This window comes from Erinaceus europaeus, chromosome 13 (genome assembly GCF_950295315.1).
Source record: "Erinaceus europaeus chromosome 13, mEriEur2.1, whole genome shotgun sequence".
NCBI lineage: Eukaryota > Metazoa > Chordata > Mammalia > Eulipotyphla > Erinaceidae > Erinaceus > Erinaceus europaeus.
This window is the reverse complement of record NC_080174.1, coordinates 50150000-50162444: the sequence shown is the minus strand read 5'-3', so window position 1 is coordinate 50162444 and position 12445 is coordinate 50150000. Positions and strand designations below refer to the sequence as shown.

The 12445-nt window shown below is 42.3% G+C and overlaps 1 protein-coding gene across 5 annotated transcripts in view; it reads left to right on the top strand.

Annotated features, from left to right (window-relative positions):
• Positions 1–12445, top strand: part of CSMD2 (CUB and Sushi multiple domains 2) — an 814611-nt gene that overhangs the window by 666378 nt on the left and 135788 nt on the right. For all 5 annotated transcript variants that reach the window (XM_060205823.1, XM_060205822.1, XM_060205821.1 and 2 more), the window contains 3 exons: positions 10296–10391; positions 11484–11687; positions 12118–12242. In XM_060205823.1, coding sequence (XP_060061806.1) covers positions 10296–10391; positions 11484–11687; positions 12118–12242 — 425 coding nt within the window. The remainder of the gene's footprint in view (positions 1–10295; positions 10392–11483; positions 11688–12117; positions 12243–12445) is intronic.

Genomic DNA, 12445 nt, shown 5'->3' with positions numbered 1-12445 from the left:
TTTAGTTTCCAAATTCTGTGTCTTTTAGTAATTTTCTGTTTGTTGTTAAATGTTAGCTTTACTCCACTGTGGTCTGAGAAGATACTTGGGATGATTTCAATGCTCTTGAATTTGGTGATGCTGTCTTTGTGGCCTAATATGTGGTCTATTCTTGAGTATGTGTTGTGTAGATTTGAAAAGAATGTGTATTCCAGTTTTGGGGGGTGAAGAACTCTGAAAATGTCCCAGAGGTCTAGTCTGTCCATCTCTTTATTTAATTATCTTGTTTCTTTGTTGGTTCTCTGCTTTGTTGATCTAAGTGTGACAGTGGGGTGTTAAAGTCTCCCAGTATTATTGTATTACTATTGATGTATTTTTGTAGTTCTTTCAGTAGGTGTTTTATGTATTTAGATGGTCCTTCATTGGGTGCATAGATGTTAATAATTGTTAAGTCTTCTTGGCTGATTGAGCTTTTCTATTCTTTATTCCTCTGGTAGCATGGACCCAGGGTCATTGTGGGTTGCAGAAGGTGGAAGATCTGGCTTCTGTAATTGCTTCCCTGCTGAATATGGGCATTGACAGGTCGATCTATACTCCCAGCCTGTCTCTTTCTATAGTGGGGCAGGGCTCTGGAGAGGCAGGGCTCCAGGACACATTGGTGGTATTGTCTGCCCAGGGAAGTCAGATTGGAGTTTTGGTAGCATCTGCAACTTGGTGGCTGAAAAGGCATTAAGATATAAAGAAGAATTTATAATAATCTAGAGCCTAAAGGAAAAAATATAGCAGATGAGATTTGGGGTCTCCATTTTGGAAAAAGTCTAGGTCTGTTTTAGGTATATTCCAAGGGGCTCTTGACTACTAATTTTTGCCTGAGCCCAACAGTTAACATCAAGTGGACCAAAGATATTGTCTAGGGAGATGGTGTCATAGTTGGAGATAGAACTAGAAAGCAGTTTCAGGGAAGAAAATAGCTCCCAAATATGGGAAAAGTATATTAATATTGTTAACTGTAAACCCCATCTATTTGACAAATTGATTTACAAATATGGGGCCCATATTTGTTGCAGGAGCCTGTGCAACTTCTGTATCCCTATAGGTCTGAGCTCACATTCTGTGGTCATGGCTAGAAACATTCTAGGCTGCACTAATTTCAGGACCTGTCTTCCTCAAGTGGTGGAGTGTATTGGCCCAAACTCCCTTCGGAAATAGGTCTATCCCAACCATTGTTGATCCTCTGATCCTCATAGGAGACAGGGTCCTATAGGAGCCCACAAAGGGGTACGCTATGTTTTTCCTGATGGAGATGACCAATGACAGGCATCTGTTAGAGGTCTAGGACCATCATGTCTGTGTCGGAATCCCAGGATTCCCTGACTAGGGCCTCAGGTGATGGGGTGGCCTGGTAGTAACCAAAAGAGCCTTCATTAAAGTATGCTGGTCTCTTGCCCTTATCCAGCTTTTGTAGTCCTTACTTTGACAAGGTTAGCCTTGGAGTGATTGAGGGAAATGAAATAGATAGTAGGTTAGGAGGGTATCTAGGTCTAGTAGCAACTATTTGATTAGGTACTTTATGGTGTCGTTTTTAGGCCTTTCTACTTGCTTGCTGCATTTATTGAGTCACTGCAAACTTTTGTGCACTTTTGCTTTAAGGTATATATTTTCCCCTAACTTATGGATACATGTGTACATATGCCCTATCTAATGGTCCCTGGTCTATATCTAGGTTCTGAGGCTTTGTTGAGAAGTGCACCACCCGAGATGGAATTAAGAAGTCCTATGAGCCAGGAAAGGTCTCACTAGAGTATATGAAGCTAAAGAGTTGACATTCACTGCCTTACATCTCTGGACACACTCTGAAGTGAAACATGCCAAGGTGGTACTGGTTGCCTTGATTATGTTGAGATCAACAGATGCAGTATCAACTGGTATGAATTAAGAGAAGCATGCAAGAGAGTGAGCCCCACCCCAGAGGTTCAAGGACTGGGAGAAATATGGGTTTTATAGAGAATGGGGAAGGTTCCTGCTGTCTTAGGGTTTAAGAAGGCAATAGATAGTTATTGTTATAACCAGATTGTTTTGAAATTTGGTTTACTTTGAAAATCTTATTGTTAGGATTTGCTGTATCATACAAGACCTCACTATATGTTGCATGCTATTTACATAGCTGTATCTTATAAGGTGATAGTCTTTGTTAGTATGTTTGAAGACTAGTAATCTTCATCCATTTTGCAAAGATAACGAACTTTCTATAATAATGTTAGCACTGCCAGCTGACTCCTTGGGTCCTTTAGGCAAGAAGCAATATCCTCTACAAAGAAGTTTAGCTTACTAATTTTTTTATGTGTTGCTTTAGTGTTATTTGCATTTCCATGTAGCTCATTAATTTAACTCTTCCTTTTCGGTGGCTTTTCTCAATTTTTTCCCATACCTATTGGTCTACTCAGGTATATTACTTTAAAATCATTGTTGGCATCATCTTTTTAATTCCATTTTTTAAATTCTTTTATGTTAGCAACAAAAGCTTAGCTAACATACTATGATAGTTTGAGTTTCTTCTTCATTGGTGGTTACATCCTGTCTTTACAAATGCTGAATGTCATATCTTTCTTGTTTTTTGTCTTATTGCTTCTATTTACCAGATCCTCTATGGAGTTTATTATTTTCTAATTAATAAACCTCTATTATTCCATAACGTCTCTTTCTTTTTTCCCCTCCAGAGTATTTTGTTCTTATCCTACCTTTTCTGAGTTGAGAGATTTGCTTATAATTTTCTTTGTGTAATAAAGAGCATATACAAAATAATACATTTCTCTATAAGCAGAGCTGTGGCTTCATGCCTTAGATTTTGATGTACATTAATTTCAACATCATTACTTTCTAAATAATCTGTGAGAAATTGTATTTTGCTATTTTTGCCCAAGAACTATCTAAGAATATCTCTTCTTAGCATCAAAGAAGTAGGTGACTGAATGAGCAGTACACATACATTTCTGAGGACTTGGGTTCAACCCCTAGCACTAAATGAGAGCCCCAAAGACAGAGACAAGTTGAACTCCTTGGATGATGGAGACATGCCTTGGTCTTTGTCATCAAGACACAAAACTGAAAAATGGGCCAGGCTGGCTCAGCCTTAGAATGCACGTGCAAGACTCTGTACTTGTTCCCTTGCATTATTTATTTATGTATGTATTTATTTATTTATTTTCAACTTCAGCATTATCACTGGGGCTTAGTACCCGCACTACAAATCCACTGCTCCTAGAGGCCATTTTTACCATCTTGTTGCCCTTGTTGTTGTTATTGTTGCCATTACTGTTGTTGGATAGGACAGAGAGAAATCAAGAGAGATAGGGAAGACAAGAGAGGGGGAGAGAAAGACAGACACCTGCAGACCTGCTTCACCGCCTGTGAAGCGACCCCCCTGCAAGTGAAGAGAGAGAGAGAGAAAGAGAGAGAGAGAGAAAGAAAGAAGGAAAGAAAGGAAGAAAGAAAGAAAGAAAGAAAGAAAGAAAGAAAGAAAGAAAGAAAGAAAGAAAGAAAGAAAGAAGGGCTAGAAGTCAGCAAGGTAGCTCATGTGGGAAGGTGCTTGCTTTGTCACGTGCTTGACCCAGGTTCAAGCCCCTGGTATAGCATATACGAGTACTGTAGCATGCGAGTGGGGCCTTTGCTGTCTCCCCTCTCTTGTCTTTCTCTCTTTTTATCTGAAAAAGTTAGTCCAGAGTGGGGATGACAAAAACCCACAACAAAGAGAAAGAGAGAGGGAGGAAGGGAGGGAGGGAAGAAGGAAGGAAGAAGGAAGGAAAGAAGGAAGGGAGAGAGAGAGAAATTAAGAAGGAAAGAAAGAGATATGCAGAAGAATCTTATAGTTACACTGCCCCCAGTCGAAGCTCTTCTACTTGATTGTGTGCCTGTGGGCACAATACCTAGCTTCTCTGAGCCTTAGCTTCTGTATCTGCAAAATGTAGAGTTAAAAAAAAAAAACCTCAGGTGGGGGTAGATAGTATAATTGTTATGCAAAGAGACTCTCATGCCTGAGGCTCCAAAGTCCTAGGTTCAATCCCCTGCACCAACATAAACCTGAGCTGAGCAGTCCTCTGGTTAAAAAAAATTCTCCCAGAGCTGGGTAGTGGTGCGCTTGGTGGAGCACACACGTTACACTGAGCAAGGACCTTGGTTCAGGCCCCTAGCCCCCACCTGCAGGAGGAAAGCTTCTCGAGTGGTGAAGCAGGGCTGCAAGTGTATTTCTGTCTCTCCTTCCCTCTCAATTTCTGGCTGTCTCTTTCCAATAAATAAAGGTAATAAAGAAAAAAAACTCCGTTTTAGACTTATAGTTATGATTAGATGAAAGATATAATAGTCATTACATCTGTCCTGCTCAATTTTATCACTCAAAACCATTACCAGTGGCTTTCAAAGAAATCTATTTTCTATAACACCACCTTAATACATACATAACTAACTGGGACAATAAGTCTGGTTTTTCAAAATCTCTTTTTTAAATATTTTGTTTATTTATTTATTTATATTGAATAGAAACAAAGAGAAATTGAGAGGAAGGGCGAAGGTAAAGAAGGAAAGATACACCTGCAGCACTGTTTTACTGTTCCTGAAACTTCCCATGTGTTCAAACCCCTGGTCCCTACCAGAGGTTTGAACCCAAATATTTGCACACTGGTGTGCCACCACCTAGTCCCTCAAAATTCTTTAATAGACAGGTGGGTATATAATAGATGGATATAGATACAGAACTTAAAGTACAAGTAGAGAGAGATACATAGACACACATACATCAGTGCCTGTATATGGAGATATAGATATTGGTGTAGATATAGAAGGACTGGAAAAATAGAACTAGTGCGAGAGAGAGAGAGAGAGAGAGAGAGAGAGAGAGAGAGAATTATGACCTATACTCAAATGATTTTGTATTCTTCATTTGAGGAAATATGAATGATGAGTCACTAGTACTTACGGAAGTTCTGTATCTCCCTAATGCTTGAATATGTTGCAGGAACAAATACTTGTGGACTAGAACCTCCATTTCCTTTCTATTTGGTGTAGCAATGGTTAACAATGTTGTGTTAAAATGTCTGACACTACTTTTGTGATTATTTTGTTACCTTTTCGTGTTTCTTTTTTTAATTTATTTATGAAATGGAAACATTGACAAGACTATAGGATAAGAGGAGTACATTTCCACACAATACCCACTCCCAGAGCTCCATATCGAACCCCCTCCCTTGATAGCGTCCCTTAATTCTTTATCCCTCTGGGAGTGTGGATCCAGGATCATTGTGGGGTGCAGAAGATGAACAGTCTGGCTTCTGTAACTGCTTCTCCGCTCCGCATTGGCGGGTTGATCCATACACTTAGCCTGTCTCTCTCTTTCCCTGGTGGGGCAGGGATCTGGAGAGGCAGGGCTCCAAGGCGCAGGATGGGGTCCTCTGCCCAGGGAAGTCAAGTTGGCATCACGGTAGCATCTGGAACCTGGTGGTTAAAAAAGACTTAAGATATAAAGCAGAGCAAATTGTTGACTAATCATGAACCTAAAGGCATGAAGGCAAGTGGATATTAGAGTCTCCCTTTTGGAAAAAGCTAGTAGGTCTGTTTTAAGTATATTCCAGAGGGCCCATGACTTTACTAGTGTTTGCCTGAGCCTGACAGCTAATATGCTGGTGGACCCAGGTTATTGTCTGAGGAGATGGTGTCATAGTTGGAAAAAGGACTAGAAAGATGAATCAGGGAAGAGAGTAGCTCCTAAATATGGGGAAGTATATACATATTGTTAAATATTACGTAATCCCCATTGATTTGATCTGGAGCCCACATTCAGCACAGAAGCCTATGTAACCTCTGCATCCCTGTAGGTCTGGGCTCACATTCTGTGGTCACAGCTAGGAACTTTTCATGTTTCTAACAATTTTTGTGTCAGTTTTTACCTGACATCTCTCCTCTTGTTTTCTCTGAGTCTTTTTAGAGAATGTTTGTGGGGGCTGGGCGGTAGCACAGCAGGTTAAGCGCACATGGCACAAAGCACAAGAACTGGCATAAGGATCCCAGTTCACCTGCGGGGAGGGGGGGGATTGCTTCACAAGCTGTGAAGCAGGTCTGCAGGTGTTTATCTTTCTCTCCCCCTCTGTCTTCCCCTCCTCTCTCGATTTCTCTCTGTCTTACCCAACAATAACAACAGCTATGACAACAATAACAACTACAACAAGGGCAATAAAATGGGAGAAAATGGCCTCTAGGAGCAGTGGGTTCATAGTGCTGGCACCGAACCCCAGTGATAACCCTGGAAGCAAAAAAAAAAAAAAAAAAGAATATTTACTTACTTATTTTACAAGGAAGCATTTGGTCTGACACTTGGCCACTTGTTTTGTTATTACTTTCCTTCATTCCTTCTCCATTTATCCCTGACTCATCTCTAATTTCCAAGTTTTTAAAATTTATCTGAGCATTGATTTCACTGTTATTTATGACTTTTAAAATTATGGAGTTTTTTTCTTTTTTTCTTTTTTCTTTTTATCAAACCACTGCTCAGCTCTGGCTTATGGTGGGGATTGAACCAGGGACTTTGGAATCTCAGACTCTCATGTCTGAGATTCTCATGTCTGAGATTCCAAAGTCAATGCACAACCATTATGCTATCTGTGCCACTTAACAGTGATGTTTATATTTGCATTTAGCTTTGTTGTCTCATCAGCAATAATTATTTTGGTTTAGCATTATACTCATTGTTGCATTTATTCTGAATAATTTCATCTTCCAACTTTCACTCATTTTTACAGAAGAGATCACATCTGTGACATGTATAAGAATGTCTTCTTTTTCATGCTGGGAGTATGGATCGATCTGTCAACACCCATGTTCAGCAGGGAAGCAATTACAGAAGCCAGACCTTCCACCTTCTGCATCCCACAATGACCTTGGATCCATACTCCCAGAGGGTTATTAAAGAATAGGAAAGCTATCAGGGGAAGGGATGGATACAGAGTTCTGGTGGTGGAAATTGTATGAAGTTGTACCCCTCTTGTCCTATGGTTTAGTCAATGTTTCCTTTTTATAAATAAAAAATTAAATAAAAAGAATGGAAGAAACTGAGAGGGAAGGTGAAGAGATTAGCGAGAAAGAGAGACAACTGGAACACTGCTTCACAGCTTGCGAAGTTTCTTTCCTACAGATGGTGACAGAGGTACAGGGACCTGGGTCCTTGCATGTGTTTAGTCTTCTGTTAAATAAATGGAATTTGTGCTGTAAAAAAAAAAAAGAATGTCTTATTTTTGACATAGTATGTAAATGACAACTTAACTGTAAATTACAAACTTCTTCCAAAATGGCAACAACTGTTTCATTGTGTTCCAACATTTGATATTACGTATGAGTTGAAATCCAGAACAATTCTCTACTCTTATAGATAGCTTGTTCTTTTTCTCTGTAATGGTTTTTTAACTTTATTTTATCAGTGATTTAATAATTATTGAGAATATTGTGAGATAAGAGGGGTCCAGTTCCATACAATTCCCACCACCAGGGCTCCATATCCCATCCCCTCCATTGGAAGCTTCCCTATTCTTTATCACTCTGGTAGTTTAGGCCAAAAATCTTTATGGGGTGCAGAAGGTGAAAGGTCTGGCTTCTGTAATTGCTTCCCCACTGGACATGGGCATTGACAGGTCGATCCATACCCCCAGCCTGTTTCTATCTTTTCCTAGTTGGGCAGGGCTCTGGGGAAGTGGGGTTCTAGGACATATTGGTGAGGTCGTCTGCCCAAGGAAATCAGGTTGGCATCAGTGTAGCATCTGCAACTTACTGGCTGAAAAGCATTAAGTTATAAAGCAGAACAAATTGTTTAATAATAAGGAACATAAATGTAAGAGCATAGCAGATGAAATTTGAGGTTTTCATGTTAGAAGAAGCTATGAAGTCTATTTTAGGTATATTCTGATGGGCCCATGACTAGGAATTTTTACTTGGGCCTGACAGCCAACATACAGGTAGGCTGAAAGTATTGTCTGGGAAGATGATGTCAGAGTTGGGAAAAGGAACAGAAACCTGGATAAGGGCAGCAAGTAGCTCCCAAATTTGGCAAAAGTACATAAATACTGTTAATTGTAAACTCCATCTATCTGACCTAGGACCCATGTCTATTCATATTTAACACAGGATCCTGTGTAACCTTTGTTATCCCTGTCAGTCTGTGCTTACATTCCATGGTCATAGCTAGGAACATTCTAGGTGGCACTCATTTCAGACCAGTCTTCCGTAAGAGGCAGAGTATGTTGACCCAGCCTCCCTTCTGAGAGTAGGGTAGTTTCTACCACTCACTCTACAGTGAGGGCAAGGTCCCATAGAGGCCCACAAGAGGGCTTATGATGATGTTCCTGATGGAGATGGCCAGTGATGGTGGAGAGAAGGATGTTAGAGGTCTATGCCCATGTTTTCTTTACTTTAAAATTAAAAACCTCAAGAAAGGTGTATTGTGACAGAAATTTCTTTTCATTAATTTTACCTCTATGAACAATTTTGGTTTGTACCTCAACTATTAAGCTGTTAACAGTGTCTTCTTAAGTCATTTTTTTCTTCTTCATTTTATCTGTCTTCTCTCTCTCTCTTTGGAATTCCTCATGCGTGAATTTTGACTATTCATCTGTCTTCCGTGCCACTTGTCATTCTTCTCATTGTTTTAATCTCTTTATTCTTTTCCTGTGAGTTCTAGAAGACTTTACCAAATTTAATCTCTACTTGCTGTTTAATTTCTGCAGAAGCCAGCTGCCATGTACTTGTCTTTCTCATCTCTTTGTAACCTTTATTGAGTTCAGATCTTTCTTTTGGCCTGTTTGTCATGTCTGATTTCACAAACGTAGTGCTGTTTTAATCTTGTGACAATCATGATTGAAAATCTTCTGAGATTTTTTTTTTTTGTCTATTCCTTGTTGCAGCTCATGTAAAATATTTACTTTGATTTCTCGGGATGATTTTCTCTCTTAAAACATTGGAATCTTTTCTTACGCCCAGTAATTTGACCATGCAGATATTCATAGGGGTGCAGGAGGTCTGAAAGTGCCCAGACTGCAAGTTGAGATTTTACTGTAAGATGATGGTGATACTATGCACAGGCATCAGCCCATAGATGGCAGAATGTGAAGCTTGGATTTGTTTTGCTCACATCCGTGAGAGAAAGGAATAGAGTGATAGTGATAATAAAGAAAAGCTGTAATTTTGAATTTCTCCCTCACTTCAACAGTCAGAAATCAGCTGAGACAATTATTCCCAGTCAGACTCAGCCATCTGGGTGACATGTAATTCTGTGTCATGCAAAATAACCTCCTGTGTTAATAGCATCACATAGACTCTCTGGGACCAGTGGTGCCTACTGCTAGCTTCTAAACTGGCTCCAACTCCAGCCCTCACTGAAATGGAGACAAGATGGCTTTCTATAGTTCCTCCTCCCTCGTGATGGTGGACTTAGAAGTCCCCAGGGCTGCAGAGGGCCCTGCCAGCCATGATCTTCAGCTTGCACAGGAAGATAATGATGAACTGGAGTTTGCAGTTTGATTGGTGCTGCCTTGACTTTCATCCACCTGACCTCAAGGTAGCATCTCAACAGAATAATGTGATCATCTGATAATGTCACCCTCTGATAGAGAAATGACTGGGCTCCCCTATCTTTCTCTGGTCATGGTATTATTGTTTGGATTACAATAGACCCTGCTTTGCCTAGGACGGTCCCAGCTTTCACTTGGTTGTCCCAGCATGATTATGAATAGTGTGTCCTTTCATTCCCAGCAGTTTCCTAATGCCAACAGTAATTTATAGGATTGCTCTGGTCATCGATCATTTCACAAGGGACCTGGAAAGACCAGTTCTCTCAGATGATCACATTATTCTCATTCCCAGAAGCTGGTGCATTGTTGTTAACTAGATTGATGTCTGCATTCCCAGCAAACCACCAGTCAGTGTGGAAACAGCCCATTCTCCCTACCCCTCTGGGGAAAAAATCCCTTTAGGTGCCTTCTTCTTTCTGGGTTTATCATTAAATCTTTCTTAACCTTTCTTTCTCAATCTATTTGAGTTTCATCTCATGCTCACACCTCACACTGACTATGCATCAAACCTTGGATGCAAAAGTTGTCTATAAACCTTAAACTGTGAAGTGCGGTTAAAATCTCTGAGGCTTCATTTCAGGAGGAGCATACCAGGCATGTGTAATACTTGCTGTCAGGATATGGGCAGCCTTCCTTCCTGACAAGGATTTTATTTATTGGGTCTGACCCCTGGACTCACTGTCTGCCTCCCTTCCTTGCCCCTTATCTCGGCAGGAGAATCACTGCCCCTGGCTACCTCCAATCAAGTTCTCATTAAGTTCAGTGCCAAAGGCCAAGCACCAGCCAGAGGCTTCCATTTTGTTTACCAAGGTATGTATGATGTGGACCTGAGAGGTACAGAGATGGTTTGTATTCTTCAGGGGGTCAGTGACCAAAGAAAGAGGGACCTTTGACTGCTAGTGTTGAGTCTTGCTGTCTGGGGGAGTTTTGGGGGTAGTTACTGGTGTGGGTGACAGTTCCCTGGAATTAGTTTGACTTATATATATTGACCTATCCAATAGGCATTTACTGGGTCAAATTCCTTGTTGAATGAAGGAAAAAGTCAGCCACAAGAATCTGATTTCTCCTCCTTCCCCACCCCACCCTACCCTCCTCACACCAAGGTCTGGTACAGTCCTGATGGCATTAGGAAGACCAGCCCAGGACTCTTAATCTAGATCTCTCTCATGGAGATGATTTGTCTGCTGGGCACAATGAAAGTATGGGGAAAGCACAGGCTTTGGAGTGAGGTGAACATGAGCTTGAACCGGCGTCCCAACTCTTCTACTTTCTAACTCAGCACCAACTATTCCAACTCTCAGAAACTCAGTGTAATAATGTTTCACTGATAGGATGAAAAAATTCACCAAGTCGCCCACACCCAGCAAAGATTTAGAGCACTGGGCTTCGCTGGCAGGCCCCAGGCAGCCCAGGTCCAGGAAAACTCTCACTCTGCTAGGACTCAAAGTTTACGAGTAGCCCTACTTATTCAGTCACCCAGGGAGTGCTGCATTTTCCTGTGCAGAGGTTATCCCGCCCTGGGGGACGGGGTCCTGGGCAGGGTCTTAAGGTACATGAGGAGAAGCTAAAGGCAGGAAAAAGGGAAGCAAAAGGACCATTCTTCCTGTTGGGGGACATGGGACCCAGATGGATGAGGGATTCACTGGAAAGGTAAAGAGCACAACTAGACCTAAGGTCTAGGCTCAGGAGCCTCACACTACCACTCATGGATCTGGAAATTGTATGACAATGTAGTGTGTCCAACCACATTTAGTAAGATGAGCACTATTGTCGACTGTCCCCTTCCTTAAAGGAGAAAACCCAGAGCCTTTCAGGGTCCCCATCAAGACTACCTCAGCTCCAGCCTCAAGCCAGTGTCTAGCAGGGTGAGACCTGCCTCTCAGTGTCTTTTGTCCTCTACAGCGGTACCCCGAACCAGCGCCACACAGTGCAGCTCTGTGCCGGAACCCCGATATGGGAAGAGGCTGGGTGGTGACTTCTCCGTGGGGGCTATTGTCCGTTTTGAATGCAACTCCGGCTATGCCCTGCAGGGGTCCCCAGAAATCCAGTGCCTCCCTATCCCTGGGGCTTTGGCCCAGTGGAATGTCTCAGCACCAACATGTGTAGGTGAGTTCCCAGGCAGCCAGAACATGGGGACAGTTGTCAGCAGACAGTCCTTTCTACCCCTGGGAAGTGGCCCCAGAACACAGCAGTCCTTCCCCACCACCCCACATCACCCCACCCTGAAGTATAACTTAAGTTGGGTGTTCAACTCAATCCAAATCATCAGTCACAGGGCTTGGGTGTGAAGACAGCAAGGGGGAGGATTTGGGGTTCCAGGGAGGAACCTATGAAGGGAGAAACATGGGCATAGGTCCCTGCAGGAGAGTTGTAAGGGGAGGAGCTGTGAGATGAGACAGAGCTGGTGTTGTGGGGAGAAGCCACCAGGGAAGGGAGTCTCCACAGGTTAGGGTTCCCCTAGAGGAATCTTACTGGGGAGGTTTCCAAGGGGAATCCAGCATGGGAGCACCTCTGACCAGAACTGCCCCCTTCCCAGTGCCTTGTGGCGGGAACCTCACCGAGCGCAGGGGCACCATCCTGTCCCCTGGCTTCCCGGAACCCTACCTCAACAGCCTCAACTGTGTATGGAAGATCATGGTTCCTGAAGGCGCTGGCATCCAGGTAGGGGTGAGGAGAGCCCTTGGTCAAGGAAAAGATATATTAGCAAAATTGGTGCCATAATGGGTCCAGTGGTAAGAGCCATGTGTAGAAGACCCCATAGCTGGTATAGTGACTTGGGGAGGGCCCAGATTCCACAGAACCCACTGAGAGACAGGAAGCAGAGATTTGAGGTGACTGGGCCAGACATGAGGAGGTTATGGACA